The sequence below is a fragment of the Ambystoma mexicanum genome, chromosome 10, assembly GCF_040938575.1.
Source record: "Ambystoma mexicanum isolate Mex_15411 chromosome 10, UKY_AmexF1_1, whole genome shotgun sequence".
NCBI lineage: Eukaryota > Metazoa > Chordata > Amphibia > Caudata > Ambystomatidae > Ambystoma > Ambystoma mexicanum.
Window position 1 is genome coordinate 293,979,862 of NC_090932.1, and position 12,165 is coordinate 293,992,026.

Here is a 12,165-nt window from a genome sequence, read left to right on the forward strand (position 1 = left end):
AAGCTGGAGGCTAGGCTGTCATATACAGTCAGTCATTGTCATTGAGTGTCTCCTGCAAGCAGGCCGCCATCACACTGAGAGTTAATTGTCCATACAGGGGATGCGGGTAGGATCTGCGGGGGTGCAGGGCTTCTGAAATATTTTGCAAGAGACCAGAGGACAAGGTTGCAGGTTCTAAAACTATGTTTTTTTCAATTTGTTGTTAATCATACTATGTGCATATTCTCTCTCTCTCTCTCTATATATATATATATATATATATATATGTGCATACTATAAAAAAAATATTAATTTCAGCCAGAGCGCAACCCTTTCCAAGAAGGAAAAACATTTTGAGGGTCAAAATGTTGTGTATTCTAGACAAAAGGAGCAATTCAAAAGGAAATTATTGGATTCTACTAACATTGTAAACTCGCTTTTTTAAATTTTAGAAAGTTTCTTTCTAATGACTACTTTCAGTATGTATTGCAATCATGATACAAACGTTTCACTGGTCCCATTGAGCAAAACACATATTCAAAGCAAAGAATAACAAATTAAATAATGTTCTGATGAAGGTTTTCATTCCAAGATGGACAGTCTGTTACCCTCCTATTTTACTCTTTTATAACACCCCTAAGAGAAAGTGGAAGTGGACAAATAGCACCAATGAGGGTCCCTGGCCGCTCTACATAAAAACTAAGAGCAATCATCTTTATATTTGATAATTATGTTTGTGATAAAATGTTGTATGTTTGAATCACTAAGCACATAATGCACACCTGATTTGGTGCTGATTTTTTTTTTCATAACACTCACCTCATTTTGAAGTGTTTATCTGCATGAAGCATATAAATGCATTCTGACATCATCAAGTTTCGGATATGAGGATAACTTTGCTGCAACCTCTATAGCTCCATTCGGGTATGAGGGTCTCTTTGGGAGCCTCCATAATTTTAGAAGAGGACAGGCTGAGTGGGAAAGTGGGGCACGTGGTAACCATCGCTGGTTGCATGGCGAGTCTCGAAGGCAGAGATGTTGTTAAAGAATAATAGAGGGTGAGTTGTCATGCCTATGTGCACACCTGCAACCATATGGCCTCTACCTCCAATCATAATATTTAGTGGATGCTTGATTTTTTCAAACTTTTTCTCAACTTTAGCGACCAAGTATTTGTTTTTACAAATGTTATCCTTTCAAACTTTAAAAAAAAAACTTTAACACTAGATAGTGTGCATTGTCAAGGTGGGTCACATGCTTATCTAAGTCTCTTGTGCCTGTTTTACAAAGCGTTTTCCAAGGGGATTGCGCCATTGTAAAACGCTTCTGTAAACCAGGCCCCTAGTCTCAGAATTTGATAATGAATACACAAGCTAGTTTGGATACATTTGAATGTCTTAGTAATTTGCAAGCCTTCACGCTGCCTAAAAGCAAGTTTCATCTGCATAACACCTAACAGCTAGATCCACATACCCTCCACTCCCCATCCTGCCTGAGACTGGGTGATCTGCTCTCCACTGTTCCTCCACGGATTGCATGTAGATCCCTTGCTGCCAAACTGCCCATCCTCCCTCTCCCCTGTGACCCCCCCCTTTCCCTTGTTTCTCTACTTCGCACACCATGTTCTTTCCCCTATGAATGTATAGCGCTCCGTTGCTTCTCGGAGCTAGGTCCACGCTCAATATATACTCTAATAGTGATAATAATAATGTTAGTTCAATGGTGGCAATTTCAGGAACATGTGCAGAGTGCGCACATGATGCGTATTTTGCTCACTTGCAGGAAAGGTGATCATATACATCTGTCACAATTCAGGAAGTCTGTTAACCCCTTAACTGCCAGGCTATTGTGCCGATCTATGCAAAAAGGACGAGCATACTCGTCCTTGCACTTTTAAACATTTTCGGAAGACTCCATGGACTTTATGAAGACTTGAAAGGGACGTATCGTGTTGGAATATGACCGTATGGCAGGGGTGCACAACTGATTTTGACAGCGGGCCGAAAGTACCTTACATGAGGGCTATAGTGGGCCGAAAAGTAAAAGTGGGCGGGGCGGTAGGCGGGACATGTCAGGAGGCTTTTTCAACCCCCAATTTGTATTAAACACATGGAAAAAGAATATGTTTTTGAGGGGTAACGATTTTTATTGCGTTTCAAACTTACATTTTGTACTACACATTTTCCATTGTTATCATTTATTTTGATTTAGTTATTGTATATCGTCTGTTTAATTAAATTATATATATTTTATTGACCCTTGATTGGACATTCCATTATTTTGGACTGCTATAGTTTGCTGTTTGGGTTACCCAAGAGGAGTATGGCCTTCGTTGAGTCAGGTTTCCTCAAAAAAGCAAAGGATGTACATCTCCTAACTGTGCCTGTTTTAGCTTTATTATTGAGTTCACTCTTGGAGTGCAACACTATGCCCCATGGCTCCCACCCCCAACCAAACACTATGCCCCATGGCCCCATCACCCCCAAACCAACCTCTATGCCCAATGGCTCCCACCCCCAACCAAACACTATGCCCCATGGCTCCCACCCCCAAGCAAACACTATGCCCCCTGCCCCTCACCCCCCAAGCAAACACTATGCCCTCTGTCCCTCGGGCCCAACCAAACACTATGCCCCATGGCTCCCACCCCTACCAAACACTATGCCCCCTGTCCCTCACCCCCAACCAAACACTATGCCCCATGGCCCCATCACCCCCAACCAAACACTATTCCCCATGGCTCCCACCCCCAACCAAACACTATGCCCCATGACTCCCACCCCCAACCAAACACTATGCCCCATGGCCCCATCACCCCCAACCAAACACTATGCCCAATGGCTCCCACCCCCAACCAAACACTATGCCCCATGGCCCCCTCACCCTCACCCAAACACTATGCCCCCTGTCCCTCACCCCCCAAGAAAACACTATGCCCCCGTCCCTCACCCCCCAAGCAAACACTTTGCCCCATGTCCCCATTATCCCCAAACAAACACTATGCCCCATGGCACCCTCCAAGCAAACACTATACCCCATGGTTCCCTCAATCCCCAACCAAACACTATGCCCCATGGCCCCATTACCCCCAAACAAACAATATGCCCCATGGCACCCCCCAAGCAAACACTATGCCCCACGGCTCCCTCAACCCACAACCAAACACTATGCCCCATGGCCCCATTACCCCCAAACAAACACTATGCCCCACGGCTCCCACCCCCAACCAAACACTATGCCCCATGGCCCCCTCACCCCCAACCAAATCAGCACACTCTCAAACATGCACCCAAACAGACCCGAACCCCCCACCCCCAACTCAGCGCACACACTCTCAAACATGCACCCATACAGACCCGAACCCCCCAGCCCCCAACTCAGCACACACACTCTCAAACATGCACCCATACAGACCCAAACCCCCCACCCCCCAAATCAGCACACTCTCAAACATGCACCCATACAGACCCGAACCCCCCACCCCTCAACTCAGCACACACACTCTCAAACATGCACCCATACAGACCCAAACTCCCCACCCCCCAAATCAGCACACTCTCAAACATGCACCCATACAGACCCAAACCCCCCACCTCCCAAATCAGCACACTCTCAAACATGCACCCATACAGACCCGAACCCGCCAACTCAGCACACACACTCTTAAACATGCACCCATAAAGACCTGAACCCCCAACTCAGCACACACTCTCAAACATGCACCCATACAGACCCGAACTCCCCACCCCCTCAACTCAGCACACACTCTCAAGCATACACCATGAACCCATACAGACCCGAACCCCCACCCCCCCAACTCAGCACACACACTCTCAAACATGCACCCATGCAGACCCGAACCCCCCACCCCCAAATCAACACACTCTCAAACATGCACCCATACAGACCCGAACCACCCACCCCCCAACTCAGCACACACACTCTCAACCATGCACCCATAGAGTGTAACGCTCACCTGATTCCCGTAGAGGCGCCGGTCTTGACTGGGCGTATACCGTATCTTCAAAGGTGATGTGTAACACAAGGCTGGCTCTTTGGGCTGGACCTCTGTGCACTGTATGGCTGACTCGAAGGGTAAGATGTCTGCAGATAGAAAATATGGGATTAAGGAACTGGGTTATTGAATGTCTCTCTCTTCTTCCCTTTCTCTTCTCCTGTAGAACCCCAAAGGTTAACGCTCTCACCTTAGGTAAGTGAACGCCGTGCTCTCCATCTGCCTCGGGGCAGGGTGCTGTAACCAGTTTCTTCACTGGATAAGGGGAGCAGGCCTCTTGACTTCAGAAGACTGCTGTCCGTCGTTTACTGCACGAACGGTAAGTTTCGAGTAATTCTAATGTCTTTAAAGTCTTTAGTAATGATGTTTCTTGTTTTGCAGGGTTCCGGCGATGGCGGATGACAGGCTGAAGTGAGTTGAAGATGGAGCCCGTGTGATGAATAGAAGCGCCTGGAAGCACGTAAGTAAGCGCTTGTTGCCTGCTTCACGATGCGCTCTAACTGTCTTTTTATTTTGCAGGTACAAGTTCGGAGCGGCTGCAGGGTGCCGGAATACCCACTGGGTTAGATGTGGAAAGGAGTAATGGCACGTGAGTATTAAAGTTCCCCAATGTCTTTAAACGCACCTTGTTTTGTCTTTCAGATGCGGGATGCAGCGCCGAAGGCCTCCGGAGCGTGCGAAGAGTTGGTAAGCTTTTGTCTTTCAGATGCCGGAATGCAGTGTGAAGACCTCCGGAGCGCACGAAGAGTAGGTAAGCCTTTGTCTTTCAGATGCCGGAATGCAGCGCGAGGCGTTGGTGACAGCCGATGAACCAGGTAAGTGAAGAGCTGTCACTGAAGACCGTAATGCTAACCTGTTCTTTCTTGTCTTTATAGGTGTTGCTGAAGACTGGATTCAGGATGGTAAGCCTTTTTCCTTAGGCCCAGGATCAGATGCAGAAGACACAATGAGCGTTCTGCTGCAGAGGATGCAGAATAACGCAAAGCAAGATTCATCCATCGGGTGTGGTTTAAATAGCCTCCTGTAGTGCTTAGGTGTCTCCTTCCACAGCCACGCCTAGGTAAGAAAAGAGTTCCTGCTTTCCAGAAGAGTTCCAGTGTTCTGAATCTAGGGAGTGGCTCCTGCCCCACCCAACAGGAAAAGTAATTCCAAACAGAAGAGGATCAGAGGCTCAACTGGCAGGCAAGTAAGCAGCATGGTCTGCTGCAGGTAAGTCCACCCAAGCATTATGAGCCCGGCGCTTCCAGCGCTGGGACTGGGCATATTTATGAGCCTGGTGCCACTGGCGCCAGGACTGGGTCCAAAAGGTCCCAATTGGGACTGGTTGGCACTCGGAACCTGGGTTATGGATCTGCTTCCAAGGGAGTTGGGAAAACCCTGACCGTTTGGAAGCAGAGATCATGACATAGAGACCCGAACCCCCACCCCACATATCAGCACACTCTCAAACAATGCACCCATACAGACCCAAACCCCCCAACTCTTCACACAAACTGTGAAGCATGCACCCATACATGCATCTCAACATACACAACACAAACACTCAAAAACAAACATTCATACACATCCAACACGCCCCCCACCCCCATCTCAACATACACAACACAAACACTGAAGACTTGAAAGGGACGTATCGTGTTGGAATATGACCGTATGGCAGGGGTGCACAACTGATTTTGACAGAGGGCCGAAAGTACCTTACATGAGGGCTATAGGGGGCCGAAAAGTAAAAGTGGGCGGGGCGGTAGGCGGGACATGTCAGGAGGCTTTTTCAACCCCCAATTTGTATTAAACACATGGAAAAAGAATATGTTTTTGAGGGGTAACGATTTTTATTGCATTTCAAACTTACATTTTGTACTACACATTTTCCATTGTTATCATTTATTTTGATTTAGTTATTGTATATCGTCTGTTTAATTAAATTATATATATTTTATTGACCCGTGATTGGACATTCCATTATTTTGGACTGCTATAGTTTGCTGTTTGGGTTACCCAAGAGGAGTATGGCCTTCGTTGAGTCAGGTTTCCTCAAAAAAGCAAAGGATGTACATCTCCTAACTGTGCCTGTTTTAGCTTTATTATTGAGTTCACTCTTGGAGTGCAACACTATGCCCCATGGCTCTCACCCCCAACCAAACACTATGCCCCATAGCCCCATCACCCCCAAACCAACCTCTATGCCCAGTGGCTCCCACCCCCAACCAAACACTATGCCCCATGGCTCCCACCCCCAAGCAAACACCATGCCCCCTGTCCCTCACCCCCCAAGCAAACACTATGCCCTCTGTCCCTCGGCCCCAACCAAACACTATGCCCCATGGCTCCCACCCCTACCAAACACTATGCCCCCTGTCCCTCGCCTGCAAAGCAAACACTATGCCCTCTGTCCCTCAACCCACAACCAAACACTATGCCCCATGGCCCCATTACCCCCAAACAAACACTATGCCCCACGGCTCCCACCCCCAACCAAACACTATGCCCCATGGCCCCATCACCCCCAACCAAACACTATTCCCCATGGCTCCCACCCCCAACCAAACACTATGCCCCATGACTCCCACCCCCAACCAAACACTATGCCCCATGGCCCCATCACCCCCAACCAAACACTATGCCCAATGGCTCCCACCCCCAACCAAACACTATGCCCCATGGCCCCTCACCCTCACCCAAACACTATGCCCCCTGTCCCTCACCCCCCAAGAAAACACTATGCCCCCGTCCCTCACCCCCCAAGCAAACACTTTGCCCCATGTCCCCATTATCCCCAAACAAACACTATGCCCCATGGCACCCTCCAAGCAAACACTATACCCATGGCTCCCTCAATCCCCAACCAAACACTATGCCCCATGGCCCCATTACCCCCAAACAAACACTATGCACCATGGCTCCCACCCCCAACCAAACACTGTGTGCCCCATGGCCCCCTCATGGCCCCATTACCCCCAAACAAACAATATGCCCCATGGCACCCCCCAAGCAAACACTATGCCCCACGGCTCCCTCAACCCACAACCAAACACTATGCCCCATGGCCCCATTACCCCCAAACAAACACTATGCCCCACGGCTCCCACCCCCAACCAAACACTATGCCCCATGGCCCCCTCACCCCCAACCAAATCAGCACACTCTCAAACATGCACCCAAACAGACCCGAACCCCCCACCCCCAACTCAGCGCACACACTCCCAAACATGCACCCATACAGACCCGAACCCCCCAGCCCCCAACTCAGCACACACACTCTCAAACATGCACCCATACAGACCCAAACCCCCCACCCCCCAAATCAGCACACTCTCAAACATGCACCCATACAGACCCGAACCCCCCACCCCTCAACTCAGCACACACACTCTCAAACATGCACCCATACAGACCCAAACTCCCCACCCCCCAAATCAGCACACTCTCAAACATGCACCCATACAGACCCAAACCCCCCACCTCCCAAATCAGCACACTCTCAAACATGCACCCATACAGACCCGAACCCCCCAACTCAGCACACACACTCTCAAACATGCACCCATAAAGACCCGAACCCCCAACTCAGCACACACACTCTCAAACATGCACCCATACAGACCCAAACTCCCCACCCCCCAACTCAGCACACACTCTCAAGCATACACCATGCACCAATACAGACCCGAACCCCCCACCCCTCAACTCAGCACACACACTCTCAAACATGCACCCATACAGACCCGAACCCCCCACCCCCCAAATCAGCACACTTTCAAACATGCACCCATACAGACCGAAACCGCCCACCCCCCAACTCAGCACACACACTCTCAAACATGCACCCATGCAGACCCGAACCCCCCACCCCCTCAACTCAGCACACACTCTCAAGCATACACCATGAACCCATACAGACCCGAACCCCCACCCCCCCAACTCAGCACACACACTCTCAAACATGCACCCATACAGACCCGAACCTCCCACCCCCAAATCAACACACTCTCAAACATGCACCCATACAGACCCGAACCACCCACCCCCCAACTCAGCACACACACTCTCAACCATGCACCCATAGAGACACGAACCCCCACCCCACAAATCAGCACACTCTCAAACAATGCACCCATACAGACCCAAACCCCCCCAACTCTTCACACAAACTCTGAAGCATGCACCCATACATGCATCTCAACATACACAACACAAACACTCAAAAACAAACATTCATACACATCCAACACGACCCCCACCCCCATCTCAAGATACACAACACAAACACTCAAAAACAAACATTCATACACATCCGACACGCCCCCCCACCCCCCATCTCAACATACACAACACAAACACTCAAAAACAAACATTCATACACATCCGACACGCCCCCCCACCCCCCATCTCAAGATACACAACACAAACACTCAAAAACAAACATTCATACACATCCGACACGCCCCCCACCCCCATCTCAACATACACAACAAAAAAACTCAAAAACAAACATTCATACACATCCGACACGCCCCCCCACCCCCCATCTCAACATACACAACACAAACACTCAAAAACAAACATTCATACACATCCGACACGCCCCCCACCCCATCTTAACATACACAACACAAACACTCAAAAACAAACATTCATACACATCCGACACGCCCCTCCACCACCCCATCTCAACATACACAACACAAACACTCAAAAACAAACATTCATACACATCCGACACCCTTCCCCACCCCCCCATCTCAACATACACAACACAAACACTCAAAAACAAACATTCATACACATCCGACACGCCCCCCCACACCTTATCTCAACATACACAACACAAGCATACAGCAGAACAGACCCGACACACAAACACAAACACACAGACCACTTACCAGAGACGTGCTGGAAGGCAGGTAAGCTGGAACGCTGGCGAGGTGAGTGGTACTACGGCTGGCGTGACCAGCAAGGCTGAAATGCCTTCCGGCATCAAGCCTTAATGGCCACGCCAGCCGTAGTGCTGGCACTCCATTGGTGCAGCACACACGCACTACGTGGCTCGTAGGAGTGACGTGGTGCGTGTGTGCTGAGCCAATGACGGCCATTTGTCCGGCCCGGAAGATAACAATGACTTTCCTAATGGAGGGAGGCCGATGCTGCTTGCGGGCCGCCCTCCTTTAGGAAAGTCTTTGTGCCTCGTGGGCCGGAAACAACAGCATGGCGGGCCGCAACTGGCCCGCGGGCCGTATGTTGTGCACCCATGTCGTATGGGAATGCTGGGGGGAATGCAGGGCAGAAGGCAGATTTGAGGAGGGAACTGGGCTGGCCAAGCAGGTGAGTGGTGAGAAGCGGGACAACCCATCGCACCATACCCTTCGGCTCGGAAACAGGTGCCAATCAAGAACCTTCTTGAAGTGCCCTTCCTTTAGCACGGGTTGAACCCAAGACTTAATTCTTCAAAAGGGCTTGTAATTACCAAATGGAATTAAGATAAAACATTAATATCGAGGGCCAAACCAAAGTGTTTATTGAAAAGTAAGGGGTGCAATGTCTTTTGTAGTAGGAACATAAAACGAAAGAAAAAGAAAGCGGGGACAGGCAGCGTGAGAGAATGCCATCAGCCAATGGGAACTGCTAGGTAACAGTGGCAGGAGTGCTTGGCGCTTGAGAGTCAAGCCTATGGGAGTTTAAAGAAAGGGGGATTTCCAAGTGGACCAGCCCAGGTGCTCAGATCACGTCAGGTAATAGTGTCTAAGTCGTAAAAGCGTCTGGTGGGTGCTTTTTTCACACACGGCTGTACAAACACAGCAATGAGGTGTGATTAAAACACACACAAGGATATGTGAGCCCTTAACGCGATGACCTTGCTAAAGTCACCCTTGATGACCTTAATTAACTGCCAGGCTATTATGCAAGTCTATGCAAAAAGGACCAGCATACTCGTTCTTGGCACTTAATGTATCCCAAATAGCGGAGGGGGTTGAAAAATGTTAAGGCGGGCCATGACCCCAGTGCATCCAAACACGAGACGGTAAGGGTGACAGCTGCTGGCAAAGTGTACTGGGCAGTTGCTCTAAAGAGATCAGAAGGCATTGCTCAGCACTGTAATCTCCACAGCAGCAGAAACCATTCTGGTTGGTCCAGCTGGAAAACCAGACAAGGGGTAATTAAAGCACAGGGGGCGCATTCCCACATCTAGCTACCCCCATCAACTTCCGGTGCCCATGCCGGATGTCGTGTGTGCGTCCCTCTTTTCCCGCCCTGTCCCCCTCATGCGTTTTGCGCGGATGTTTATCCATTCTAAATGCCTTGTCTGTTTCGATCCTCTCTCGGAGTTGGCTCGTCAGTTGGGCAGAAAAAAGCGGAAAGAAGTGGTTGTCTGTGGTTTCCTTAACACTACTCTTGCCTCCACTGTGCCTCTGTTAATTTACTCCCAACAGTGGCGGCCACCGCTGCTGCCTTCCTGCTGCGGTCAGACACAACATCTGGATCCAACGTTCCTCGCTGAATTTCCAGTTGATCCCCCTGTTGCCTCCTACGTCCTGGCGGCACAGCAGGGGCACCCCTTTTGGTGCCACCATTCACTGCCTTATGCCTGCGGCTGAAAGTCAGAGTCCTGGGTTAGACGTTGCCACAGTTTTGCCAACAGTGACAAAGTAGTCAGGTAAGCTTGGGCTCCCCTTTGACCAGTGCTTGAAGTGGGATTTAAATCGAGGGCAGCGGGCTCTCGTGAGGGGATGTGGCCTGTGTGTACTTAGGCCACGCCCCTAATGAGAGCCCCCGCCTAAGGGGGAGGGAGTTGAAAGCAGGAGTTGGCACACTGGCAATATTAACTTTGGTGCGCCAAGCCCCTCCTTTAAAAAAAGGAAGGGTTGGGCGCCACAAAAGGAAGGCACCAGTGCGTCCCACGTCTCAGATGTAGCAGGCAGCCGTTTCATTCAAGGAGAAGCGTGGTTAAAAAACACGGTTCCTTGAGTGAAAGCTCTGTCTGCTGCGTGATGACTTTGTACTCAGAAACGGAAATGGACCAAAATGTCGCCCTCAAAATTGCGACGGCCGAAATGCCTGACTTTTTTTTTTAAACACCCCCTTTACACCACATATATATGGGGGGTATGGGATATTATATTAATATGGGGGGGAGCTGCGGGGGTCCCCCCCCGCATATAAATGTGTTGTAAAGGGGGTTTAAAGAAAAAATAAAGTCGGCATTTTCGGCCGTCGCAATTGTGTGTGGTTGCATTGATCACATAGATGCTCAGAAACAGGAGGAGGGCTGGAGGGCCCGGCTCTCCTATTGTTTCTGAATAAAGAGTCGTCAGGCAGCATGAAAGCTCTTTAACTACGCGGTTTAAGGGCTTTCATGCTGTCTGACTACTCTTTACTCAGAAACAATAGGAGAGCCGGACCCTCCAACCCTCCTCCTGTTTCTGAGTAGAGTGTCATCAGGCAGCCTATGTAGCTGAAGCCACTGTTACACAGGCTGCCTGCAGGTGTCAGTACTTCAGTTTGCCTTTACTTTTTAAAAATCCTAAGTGCTGACACCTGCCGGCAGCCTGTGTAAGCGTGCAGTACTTCGGCTACACAGGCTGCCTCAGTTGTCGGCATGGCTGGGGTGTGGCTGGGGCTAGTCGGGATGGGCCCCGGACCACTTAAAGCGCTGCCTTTAACCTTCCTTTAACCTTTCAAACCTTTCAAAGGGCTATGGATCCGAGTCGCATTTGACATAGTGGGCACTTTTGGCAACTTTCCATGGCACCGACATTTTGCCTTGGTGGCTATCGACTATACTAATGACCAAAAGGTGGCTTTACAAAACACGTTGACATATCTGCAGTCATTGCAACCTTGGGGAAAACCTTTGGACGCGAGGCCCCCCCTGTAACTCCTGTAATAGACAAAGGTTTGAAGCTCACCTCACAGGCTATGGAGGCAGTTTTCTGTGTAGGGTCTCACACCATGGTGCTCTACCATCATCAAGCCAACAGGATCGTCGAGCAAGCGCTTCAGAGTGCTCATGGACTGGATAAGAGGATTTGCAACAACTAGTGCTAGAAGTGTACTGAAGAAAATAGCGCAACTGTGGTCTCGGCAGGGGAGAGGGTAGGTGGAAGCCTAGTGCAACATGTGACAAGGTGTCGCAGCCGGGGCATTGCAATAGTCTAAGTGACTAGTAACTAAGA

General features: G+C 49.7%; 1 protein-coding gene across 2 annotated transcripts in view; it reads right to left on the bottom strand.

The window, feature by feature from the left end:
- The window catches only part of GPC1 (glypican 1), a 409,732-nt gene that overhangs the window by 309,246 nt on the left and 88,321 nt on the right, over positions 1-12,165 (bottom strand). Inside the window, exons 1-2 of one of the 2 annotated variants that reach the window (XM_069617863.1) lie at positions 4,185-4,228; positions 3,956-4,083 (exon numbers count right to left, since the gene is read on the bottom strand). The exons of the other annotated variant lie outside the window; for it this stretch is intronic. Coding sequence (XP_069473964.1) covers positions 3,956-4,083; positions 4,185-4,213 — 157 coding nt within the window. The 5' untranslated portion in view covers positions 4,214-4,228. Of the gene's footprint in view, positions 1-3,955; positions 4,084-4,184; positions 4,229-12,165 lie in introns of those variants that run through there. 2 annotated transcript variants of the gene reach the window in all.